Raw genomic sequence first — 12386 nt, 5'->3', positions numbered from 1 at the left:
GGTGGTGGATACAGAGGCCGCCGGTCCCATCTGTTGACCACCATCGTCTTCATCGATCACTTGCGGCTGAGATGAAAAGCGCACCGGGCTACCGTTAGCTCCACCAAGCTGCACCGTGGTTTCTGCAGTGGGAAAAGTTTTTTCCTGGTCGCCACCAGAAGTGGTGGCACCGGTACCACCACTAGTGCCTTCTCCAGCGATCGCCACACGTTTAGGCACAGAATACAAGCTCTCTTGCAGAGTAAGCTGCTTGTACTTCTCGGGTTTTCTCTTACGCTTCGCCATGTCTGTCTCATCAAAGGATCGCCGCTCACTACAAAGAACCACAGCGTTTTCGTTTCCCCAACGACTTCTTCTGTGTTTTTTCCTCAACTTTCTCTAATCTGGAGAGCACTGTCGCCACCTAATGTCTGTAAAATAGGTTATACACATCCAATAGCTACAATATTTGTACAGGAGATGCAGGAGGCTTTGATCCACGTCCCACCGTCAAAAAACGTATTTGACGTCGATCGACGTCATTGGCACTCTACGTCACTATTTACTTTGACGTCGATCGACGTCCTTGGCACTCAATGAGTTAAAAATCACATAAAAAGCCTGAGAAACTAAGGAAATGCATAGAGCTAGGAGAAGGCTTTATTAAAAAGGAAAGTTTTCAGTCCCTTTTTAAAAGCATCCACCGTCTGTGGTGCCCTTAGATGGTCGGGAAGGCTGTTCCACAGATGGGGAGCGGCCGAGCAGAGTGCTCGGTCTCCCATGGTGCGGAGTTTGGTCCTGGGGGGATGGAGGAGGTGGTTGTTTTTTGAGCGGAGGTTACGGGAGGAGGTTTGTGTTGTGAGCAGTTCTTTGAGGTATTGGGGGGCATGTCCATGGCCTTGAGGAGACAAAGGCATGGACAAGTTTTTCGGCATCTGGCAGGCTGAGTGTGGGATGGAGTTTGGAGATGTTTTTAAGGTGAAAGAAAGAGGTTTTGCAGAGTTGTTTGATGTGGGTGTCAAAGGTCAAGTGAGGGTCAAACCTAACACCCAGGTTGGTAACCGATGTGGAGAGGGGAATGTCCTGGCCGGAAAAGGTGATGCGGGTTATGGGGGATGACTGGAGCTGGTGTGGAGTGCCACATCGCAACACTGTCCATTGAGCAAGGCAGGGTTCATGCCAGAGAGTTCAGGAAGCGAACGGCCTAGACGTCTAGAGACAAATAGATGATGAATAGACGTTAATAAACATCTTTTGACTTTGGACCGTCATTTGAGTTTTCTGCATCCGGAACAGGGACAGGAATGCCCTTCTGTTTTCTGCGCTGGACAGCAACAACCACATAAGTAATCGCTGCAACCAGTCCCCCTAGTCCCACCACCAGTCCTCCAACAAATCCATGCCTGGCACGTGTAGCCCCGTCAGCATCCAAGGTACCTGAAAAGCAGAAAACAGATGTGTCAGGTAAATAAATGACCAGCCAGGAGAAGAAGCTCCATTTCCTCATAATCAAACTCAAAACTTTAAAGCAACTTTCTCCATCCACTCACATCACCTGGTCTCTGCTTCAGTTTCAGGAAACAATTTATTCAACTATCTTCATTAGGATAGCTAGAGGTTTTGAAGTCACACCAACCAGCTGTGATACATCAGATCAGCAACACCTAATTTTGTAGTAGCCTCTGACCAGGCCCCCTTTTAGGGGGGAACTCGCAATAGGAATAGACTGTACAAGAAGCCGAAAACACTTTAAACAAACTATTTAAATGAATAAGATATGCTGAAGAGTTGCTGTGTTGTTGGTTTCACTAACAATAAATAAAACACACCTGGATCTCTGACATTACTGTACTTTGCTTTGCTTTGCATTACATTGTCTCAGTACTTGTACTCCGTGCAATGACAATAAAGTTGAATCAAATCGAATCTAAATATTTTCAGTTCTTCAAACTCCTAAGTTTAGAGAACATAATTTGCAGTTCAAATATTCATACACTCCAATAGAGGGGTAAGTGGTGGCCAGATGACTTTACCCCGACCTAGAACCAACTATATGAAAAAAGCTCTCTCTCTCTCTCCCTCCCTCTCTCTTCCAAGTCTCCACAAGCCCTGAGATGCCAAGTTGACTTGAAAAGACTTGAAAGGTGCTTGAGGAATAATACAAAGGGGACGTCCAGCTGCACATATGGGTATATTGTGTGGAGTGGAGCACACCCAAAAAGTTTGAAGTGGTGCAGACTAATGAAAATTCAAAGTAACATAAAGAAAATAAGTTGCACACTCAAAATCTATATTTTTTATTTTGATCTATATTTAAGCTAAAAACAGGGTGTAAATGATGTGTTTTCAAGTCAACTTGCCATCTCAGGGCTTGTGGAGACTTGGATTACACCAGGTGAGCAGTATGGAAGCTATGGAAGCTATGAATGCCGGGATGATGGATTGTGGAGATTTTGTCAGGAACATGGGCTGACTTTGACAGGATGAGGGCTGACTGGGTTTTGAGCAAAATGCAGGGATAAATGGGTTGAGTAAACAGTCATGGCGTGGGCTGACTGAGGTTTAGGCAATGGCAGGGATGCCTAGGGGTTGGATGCGAATTGCCCGGGCATGTTCAGCTTCTTTTTCTCGCGACATGAGATTTCATCTCAACGATACATATTGTCACGTTTTGATATCGCGATATATTGTGGGACAATATATTGTGACATCCCTAGTGGAAAGTGTAGTGTAGATGGTGTAGATGTATGAAAGTAAGATAAGAGAGCCTAAGCTTACACCAACAAGGTGGAGAGAGGAGAAGAGAGAGAGAGTTAGCAGCCAGCTCAAATAGGGAGCATCCAGGTGCACCAGATCAGCTAATCAAACAGCCCCAGCCTCTGCCCAGCCAGGCTCTGCAGACTGAAAGCAAGCAATCAGTACAGTGTAAAGAGCGCACAGCACACACACCGTTTCTCAAAGTCAAGGAAGGATGAGGATCCTCATTTGGCTGGATTTCAAGGATGTTATCATATCATGTTGTCATCAGAGCCCGCCGGAGTACTGTTCCAATGTCTGAATCCTACAAAGGACTGCATCCTCAGAAGCAAGACATTTCGAGGATGCCCATGTGTACACTCAGCGCACGTGAATTACCCACAATTCTATGCGCACAAATTAAATGATTGCTGCCAGCTGGGTCTTTTTCCTTTATTCTTATGTTTTGTTTTGTTTGATCATTTATTTGGATAGGGACAGATAAACATACATAACATTTACCAAGAAACATCTGCTGTCATGTATCACAGCATTTGTAGCCTGAGCTAATTTGCAAAGCCCGCCCCTATAGATGTTATTAAAAGCCCCTGTGACCGGAAAGCCAAGTCCAAGTCCAAGTGAGGAAGGATTCTTGATATTGAGAAACGGTGAGAGTCACCGTTTCTCAATGTCAAGAATGAATAATCCTTCCTGGGCAGGACTTGTCTTTCCTAGTCATGTCCTACCTCTGTAGGCAAGAGTCCTTCCTCACATTGGAAGAGCAAACATTTGGAACAGGCTAGCGAGTGTGCGATTGCGTCATGGTCACAGGTGCTGTGATACATAACATCAGATGTTTCTTGGTAAATGTTATATGTATGTTTATCTGTCCCTATCCAAATAAATGATAAAACAAACAAAAAGAATAAAGAAAAAAAAAGAAAATAAGAAGAAAGGAAAAACAATCCACCCCCAGATTTAAGATTTCCCCAAAGTTTCTAGCTTATTAACACCTTAAGTGCCATAGCCGAAATAATTCGTCTTACATAATCCAACGCTTAAGTGCCAGAGCCGAGTTTACTCGTCTTACATAAACTTTTTTTTTTTTTTGACGCTGGGACATCAATCAACAACTTTTACATCTTCGAGATCACTATTGGAGCAAGATAATGTGTATAATCTATTTTACCGACCCACTAAGTGTTGACAGTGCTCCCCCAGACGACCGAAATCAAAGAAAAAACTGCCGCGGGACCAAGCCGTTCAAGGAAATGCCGTGGCGATTTTACAGTAATCCACTTGTCTTGCCTGAGAGCGGCCGCGCACCGGCAGCAGCACACAGAGAGCGGAGAGCGATTTGCAAAATAGATCATAGGTGAAACACACTTTGAAACACCTCAGAAAGGCCATAATCAACATCTGCCCATCGCCCACGCATTCCCCGGCCCATCTTGACTCGCACAAGGAGCGTCCGCACGCAGGCAAGCAGGCAGGCAGGCACACAGGCAGGCAGCAGCAAAAGCGCTTCTGACACGCCCGCTGTACAGCCAGGAGGAAGGAGGAGAAGACACACGGAGGGAGGAGTTTGAATGAGAGGGGTGTTTCCTGTTGTTATGGAGGAAATTACTGTTCAAAACTATTGTTTAGAATGTCTGACGGTCTTACTGATGCCAAAAATGAATGGTTAAAGTGACTGTTTCACAAAAAGCCATTTATCTCTGAATAAATTTCCAGACGCTGAAACCATGCTGTACTCAACGGCTAATATCTACATAACTACTAACTCTGCAAACTAACTCTTTTAGACAGAGAAAGCACACATTCTATTAGTTATTTTTAGATGATTGGTGTTCATGAATTCTTAACAGAAAAGAATCCTCGGCTGTTGCTAAAATGAGCCAGAATCGTCAAAAACACCCCTGGCACAACTTACCTACAGGAATGAAAACATGGCTGGCATTCAATGTGTTAACACATTCACTGCCAGCCGTTTTTTCAATACTGTAGTTAGCTTCTGCCAAAGGTTTTTTTTGAGGATTCTGGCTCATCTTTCAAGACCCGAGGATTCTTTTCTGCTAAGATTTTGTGAACACAAAATATCTCAAAAGAACTAATAGAATGTGTGCTTTCTCTGTCTAAAAGAGTTAGTTTGTAGAGTTAGTAGTTATGTAGGCATTAGCACTTGAATACAGCATGGTTTCAGCGTCTGACAATTTAAGCTGAGATAAATAGCTTTTTGTGAAATTCGATAAAACAGTCACTTTAACCATTCATTTTTGGCATCAGTAAGACGTCAGACATCTAAACAATACTTTTGAACAGTAATTTCCTCCATAACAGCAGGAAACCCCCCTCTCCTTCAAACTCCTCCCTCCGTGTGTGTTCTTCTTGGCTGCAGCGGGCGTGTCACAAGCTCGTTTCTGCTGCTGCTGCTGCTGCTGCTGCTCCTGTCTGCTGGCGGCCGCTGGGCGAGTCTGGATGGGCTGCTCGTTTCTTGGGGTTTTGGTTGAGAGCTTTGATGAAGCTTTTGCGATTCTGGTCTTATTTATGCTGCGTGTTTCAAAGTGTGTTGCACCCATAATCTATTATGCAAATTTGCAATCCCCCACCGCCAGCAATCAGCGCGAAAGCGAAAGCGTTTTCGCCAATCCATTTTACAGTATGAGAATGGTTTCATCGCGCGTTCCCCTGCAGTTTTGGCTCTGCTTTTTCTAGTCTGGAGAGCACTGTCACCACTTAGTGGGTCGGTGGAATTTTTTTTTTTTTTTTTTGACGAGTTGACTCGTCATTGGCAGTCAACCGTTGGTTTCTGGTTGACGAGTCAACTCGTCAATGGCAGTGAACGTGTTAAGAAACAATTGGGCATTAAAAAAATTGCTGGCACACTACAGTGATAACATTCACGAATGACAGAAGATAGTTGCATTTAAATGTGTGGATTTGCGTGGGTACTTCATGTACTTCACTCCTCGAAATTCCTCTCTCCTGAGGATGCAGTCCTTTGTAGGATTTGGACATTGGGACAGAACTCCGGTGGGCTCCGATGATGTAACATCCTTGAAATTCAGCCAAATGAGGATCCTTCCTTGACTTTGAGAAACGGTGATGGAGAGGGCTGCCACAATCTGAACTCACCTGGTTCTACAACTGTGAGGTGGATGATGCTGCTGGGCTCAGTGTCAAGGTTGGATCTCTTCCTGCGTCCTGTACCGCCTGATAAGAAGTGACACTCGAATGTTCCAGAGTCGTCTCTGCTCACATTCATAAGAATTACAGACAGGTCACCGTTCTTCATCTCTCTGTCCAGCAGCTCCACCCGGTCCTCAAAAGACGGATTCTGGAAGGTCGGATCTGACTGTTCGTCTCGGTAAAGGAAGACATATTCTCCGGGCTTCAGGTCTCGTCTGCTCCACTCTAATACAGTGATGACGACATTGTTGGGACCCCGACACTCCAGAGTGACATTCTCTCCTGGGCGTGCTGTCAGCTCCTGCAGGACTAAAGTACAATGGAAAGAAACCCAGAGCAGGAAAGTCAACAACTATTCCATCAACAAATACTTTAAGCGAACATTTTGTCAGTATCAGCACTTGTATTTGTTGTGACATAGAGTACCGCAGGAATGTAGCCTGGTAAACCAGTCGGTCACGTGAACTCACATTTCATTTCGTTCTACCAGACCATCTGACCTCCAGCTTTCACCCAGTCTTTGCAGTGGGCGGGAGTTGGGCGGGTGTACTTGCCTTGACAGACAACTCCTTCAGCCAATCAGCGTTGGATCCAGTCAAATCCAAATCCACAAGGGAGAACGGCAAAAACATATTTTCTGCCAAGAAACTCCGCTGTTGCAAACTCCTGTACTTGTTTAACTCATTGAGTGCCAGCCACTTTTGGAGAACGGACGCTCCCAGTGCCAGAGTTTCAGAGCGTTTTCAGTGATTTCTCGAGGCCCACAGAATATTGTGTGATATTACTATGTAAACACCGAACACGCACAAAGAACGATGAGACTCTCTTCTATCATCTGCAAAAAAAAGTTTATTGATCCCATTTTTCGCCTATCGCCGGAGAAGATAGGCTGTTTTGAGCAAAAAGACACTTTTCAAATTAGAAGCTGAGTTATTCCGCCTTTTGTGAAATGCAGCATTTCAAGCACATTCACTGAGTCTGAAGATAATATTTTCTGATGTAGTGACGTGGTGTAGTTGTGTGGTGCCTGCGTGCCCCACCCCCCTCTCCCCCCCTCAGCTGCAAACTCCTCCCCACACTAACACACAGCCTCAACACGCACCCAGTCTATTTTCGGAGGCTCCGTTTTTTTGCGCCGGCTCCCAGCGCGACACGGAAATGCCAAACCGGACTGCAGGGAAAGGTTTGGCCCTTCGGCGTCGGGTGCTGCCTTTCTGGCGGCTAATCGTGTGAAGAAACTATGCAAACAGACAGACAGAGGCAGAGGGGCTCAGTTGTGTGCGCGGATTGACTGCTGTTCTCAGCTGCAGTGCTCTGGCTGCAGCATGAGCGGTTTCTCTTTGATCACAGGGGTTTTTCCTGCTGTTTTCCGGACCTTCCTCTAATCTGGAGAGCACTGTCGCCACCTAATGGGTCGGTAAAATAGGTTATACACATTCAACATGCCCCAAAATTTTACAGGAGATATATTAGGCTTTGATCCACGTCCCACCATCAAAAAACGCAATTGACGACTTTAGTCGTCATTGGCACTCAACGTTACTAAAGCAATTGACGACTAAAGTCGTCATTGGCACTCAATGAGTTAATTGTTGTTATTGAGTCTGCACTTTGTGGCTGTTTAAACCTGCTGAACGTTGACGTTAGTCCTCGAGGTGGACAGGCAGGGAGGCAGCCATTATTGTTTTGCTAACGGTGTTCCTGATTGGCCGGTTATGATGTCAACTATGAGGTGGGTTGCTGATTAGCTAGACCACTTTGCAATTTCTGCAAATATCCTCCCAGGCTTGAGGCCAGACGGTCTGGTACAGTAGAACTAAATGAAATGTGAGTTCACGTGACCGGCTGGTTTACCAGGCTAGCAGAAATCAGTCTGAAGTAGCAAATCGCCGACAGCCCGCAATGCCGATAGTCCACAAGCAGAACCAGCTGAGCGAGGTGGCATGCAGCGTGTCGGTGGACCGGCTGGATCTAACCTCTCCCCGTCCCAGCTAGCCTGGGTAAACCCAGCCTCCACGTGACCTGCTCTCAGACCTGCTCTCAGCTAGTGACTGAGAGCAGGTCTGAGAGCAGGTCATGTGGAGGCTGGGTTTACCCAGGCTACGTTTCAGCCCCCACGCTTAAACCTAACCTCTCCCACCCCCACGCCTAAACCTAACCTCCCCCAGACCCTAACCCTAAACACCTAACCTCTCCCACCCCCCACGCCTAAACCTAACCTCCCCCACCCCTCAGGCCTAAACCTAACGTCGGCATTGCGGGCTGTTGGCACTGCGGGTGGTCGGCATAGTGGGTGGACCCTGTTCTTAGGGGGGGTTTAGAATAGGGATTTAGGTTAACAAATGCCTGAAATAAGGTAAATATGTGGTTAACAAAGGTTTATGGGAGTAGAAATTAGGGGTGCACCGATCGATCGGCACGCAATCTGTATCGGCCGATTTTGACCTCAAATATGTGATCTGCTGCTGCAGATATTTCTTTATTGTCGCCGATCGCATAGCCGATCATGCTGCACGTGAGAAACATGAGGCAGCCCATTTTCATGTCTTCAATGTCTATCGTTTAACTTTCATATTGTGCTCTAACGTTTATATCATTGTGTTGCAAAGCACACGCTTTGCTTTCGTCAGTGTACTCACCTCCAAACACCACACCAGACTGTCAACACACCCCTTGCGTCTTTGAATCACACACATCAGCTGGTGATTAGAGCAGACTCAGCAGAGAGAAGTTACCTCCAGTCCTCCCGCCTACCGAGGCATTTGCATGCTGTTAAGTCCGTGTTTGATCCATATTTGCGTGTATCCTCCTAACGTTAATAGCTCCGGTTAGCGTTAGCCGCTTTAGCTTAATCGATAAAATAGTTTACTTGGGTCGAAGTTATTTTTGTTGTGTAACAGGGAAATTCTGGAAAATGGAGTATTTTTGTTGAGTGAACTGAACTGCATTGAACTGGTAACATGGAAATCCCGAAGTGGAACGATTTTTGTTCTTTTATAAACTGAACTGAGGGAACTGGACTGAACTACTAGCCATTTAGTTCAACACAGTCTTGTGGGGCTCAGTTGTGTGCACAGTCAATTATCTCACACACAAAAAAATCATGTTGGCGGTTTCCTTTAGCCTACACAGTATAAAATATTGATGTAGAAAAAAAGAAAATGTGCTGCACTTTCAATTTGATGCATGAAATGTAGGCCTATATGTAAAATGGACACTGTTCTATAATAGACTGCTATAGCTGCTTACAAAATAAATAAATAGGCCTAAATAAATATATCGGTGATTGGTAATCGGTAATCGGTGATAGGTCGATGATCGGTTGGGCAGATATTTCTCATAGGTGATCGGCAATCGGTGATCGGTGCACCCCTAGTAGAAATGTGTTTTCAGCAGGATAATCTTCACTAACGTGGACCACTTTTGAAGCAAAAATGCATTTGTTTTTTTACACAATTTCAGAAAACGCTTCAAAAGTCATAAAAGGTTAAGCCTACAAAAATATGTCATCCCTGCGGTACTCCATTAGCCCCACTCTCATACTCATATCTATGAATGCTGGCTTTAAACGTAGAACTCAAATACATTTTTCACATGTGGCACTTAATTTGATTTTCTGTCTCCCTGCTGTCATCAGTGTTGGTTCTTGTTTTGAGTTGTTGGTGGATTGGATGATTGCACTCTCCCACAGTAATAAGGAAAAAACAACACATTGGCCATTTTTACACGTTATTCATTTTACACTGTCAGGGACCTCAGTAGCGTGTGGAAGATCCATAGAGGATGTAGAAGTGGAAGAGCCACAACAGCTTGGCACCTCCTCCTCATGATGGTCACCAACCTAGCCACATTTTGCACACCTGTGACTGGCACACACCTGCCAGTACTTGAAGCTCAAAACAAGAGTGAATACCAACAGAAGAATATTGCAGGGGATTTTGGCACATTTTCTGGGGGCGCTACCCACACATTTAGCTGTGTTGCTCATTCCACGAATGCACAATCCTTACAAGTTGTACCTCATAAAGGTGACTAATCAGGCTTTCCAACGATATAAAATACAATACCAATTGGTATTATTAAAGGGGACAAATAATCGACCAAAATAACGTTTCCGAACTTTTTTTGAGGAGTTTATATACGTACATACACATATATACACATATACCGTAAAACTTCCAATAAGGGCCCAGGCGTTTATTATGCTAAATTGACTCAGACCCTAGGCGGTTAAAGGAGACCAGGCGGCAGTTGGAGTCATGCGGTTATTTCTTTATTGCACGAAATTGACCCAGGCGATAATTTTGTTTGGTACAGAATTCCTGCTCAGCAAAAACGGAAAGTATCAAATTGCTTATTTAAACCAGTGAGATAGTACTTAGTACACACAAGAGAGTAGGTACAGGCAGTTTTGAACATGCCTAGTATTGTACAATGGACTGGAATGAACGAAAACAACTGAGTGATAGCCTTCATCATCATCATCATCATCATCATCCAACTACGTTACAATATCAGTTCATTGCTCTCCTCTTCTCCCTCTGCCAAACAGCCATACTATATTTTAAACAAGTAACATTAGCCTACCGCTCACACATTCAGTTGTTTGTGTTTCATTGGAAAGTGGTCATAGCAACGTTATTGTATAACGCTAACGCTAATCAAACAGCACTGTCTGCAACACTAGACAAACAAGCAGACTTACCAAATACGTAGATGCCAAGTTTCCAATACATGTCCGGTATAATGGTATAATCCATACTGCATTTATTATCGCTGTTCCACTGAGAGAAATGCACTTTTACAAGGTACAACTGTAACATTACGTTAGCATAAGTTGCCCACCGCTCCCGGTTAGACAGCCCGTACTTTACCTGTGATACCATTTTTTTCACGTATTTCGGAAACACTTATTTTCCTAACCGGAAGCATAAACCACTACAAGTTCCGTGCACACCTGAGCACACAACATTTGCCCTGACGAAGGCCACAGCGGCCGAAACGAGTAGGCAACTAGTTATTTTCCCTACTTTTCCTACTTTCCTTCCTCTTACCTCCCTCAACGAGTGTCGCCTTGGATGCGCTTGAGGCCACCACACTGCACAAGTAAGTGGCCTCTGGCATTATATTTTTTAAACGAGTGGATGTGTTGGATATGTGCTGTTGTCCTTTTAAATGTTTTTTATTTTTATTTTAGTCCCTACCCCTCTCCCTCAAGAGGCTTGCCTTTTGTCAGGTCGCCATTGTAAATAAGAATTAATGACTTGCCTGGTTAAATAAAGGTAAAAAAAACAAAAGTACTCCAATTCTACAATCCGTACCATTAAACAATGCGGTATGCATACTTGAAACGTGGGTTACCGTATGTATAAATAAAATATAAAATTGTCTGACAGGAGGAGAAAGTACAATCTCTGAAAATGACAGAGTTCCGCCTGACTTCCTCCAAAACACGTCATTACCGTAAGTGACTGAATTCAGTCAACACAAAAACATACCGTAGGGCCTAATGGGGGGAAAATCGTATTTATTCTAATAAGCCCCGGTTAAGGGAGGCCGGCGCTTATTACGCTAAATTGATTCGGACCCCCTTATTGGAGACTCAGCAGCAATTGGGGACTCGGCTCTAATTGGAAGTTTTACGGTATATACATACTAGGGCTGTCAGCGTTAACGCGTTAATCGCGCGTTAACTATCATTCCTATTAACGCCACTAATTTTTTTAACGCGCGATTAACGCATGCACGTTCTGTGATGTTTGAGCCTTGGTCCGCGCCGTAGTTTTGGAAATCAGGAAGCATTAACGTTGATATCAAGCAGAAACAAAGCTCCGCGAGCAGAAAAGGAGGAATAAAATGGGTATATTGGCAAGTTCAGCTTCAAATTGAGAAAGATGTCCTGCATTTTGGGTGAGAGAGAGGGAGCGCGTCAGCTCTCCCCGTCTGTCTCGTCTCACCGTGGCAGAGAGAGTGAGAGACAGACAGACAGAGAACGGGAACGCGAGAGAGATACCGAGAGAGAAAGAGGGGGGAGAGAGCATGCACGCAGCTCCTGTCTGTGGCTGGAGAGATGTGGAGGATAGCACCAAATAACTTCACACAGTGCAGCCTGAGAGATGTGTATTCCCAGTAACTAGTAGCAACAATAACAATATTACCAATGGCCAAATACTTACCCATACTAATGATAGCTACCCATATTAATACAACAGTGCATCTTTGCACAAAGCTCTCAGGTTTAAGGTAGCCTACCTCGGTTTAAGGTAGATTTAGAACGGATTAAAAAAATGTGATTAATTTGCGATTAATCGTGAGTTAACTATGGAAATCATGCGATTAATCGCGATTAAATATTTTAATCGATTGACAGCCCTAATACATACACATTAGAGATGCGCCGGCTGCCGTTATAACCGCGCTGACCACGGATATCATAAAAATAAACATTCTGATTAATAGCGGATGGGTTGGGGGCGGGTGAA

At 44.6% G+C, this 12386-nt stretch overlaps 1 protein-coding gene across 1 annotated transcript in view; it reads right to left on the bottom strand.

Moving 5' to 3' along the window:
* Nucleotides 1-697: 697 nt before the first annotated feature.
* LOC310780285 (uncharacterized protein) overlaps nucleotides 698-12386 on the bottom strand; it is a gene marked incomplete at its 3' end in the record, with an annotated part of 40081 nt that continues 28392 nt past the window's right edge. Inside the window, exons 2-5 of the mRNA XM_083640844.1 lie at nucleotides 5851-6213; nucleotides 1246-1416; nucleotides 1027-1130; nucleotides 698-877 (exon numbers count right to left, since the gene is read on the bottom strand). Coding sequence (XP_083496970.1) covers nucleotides 698-877; nucleotides 1027-1130; nucleotides 1246-1416; nucleotides 5851-6213 — 818 coding nt within the window. The remainder of the gene's footprint in view (nucleotides 878-1026; nucleotides 1131-1245; nucleotides 1417-5850; nucleotides 6214-12386) is intronic.

The sequence above is a fragment of the Poromitra crassiceps genome, assembly GCF_964638095.1.
Source record: "Poromitra crassiceps genome assembly, chromosome: 7".
Classification (NCBI taxonomy): Eukaryota; Metazoa; Chordata; class Actinopteri; order Beryciformes; family Melamphaidae; genus Poromitra; species Poromitra crassiceps.
Note: the sequence above shows the minus strand (reverse complement) of the source record. Positions and strands in the feature narration are given on the sequence as shown.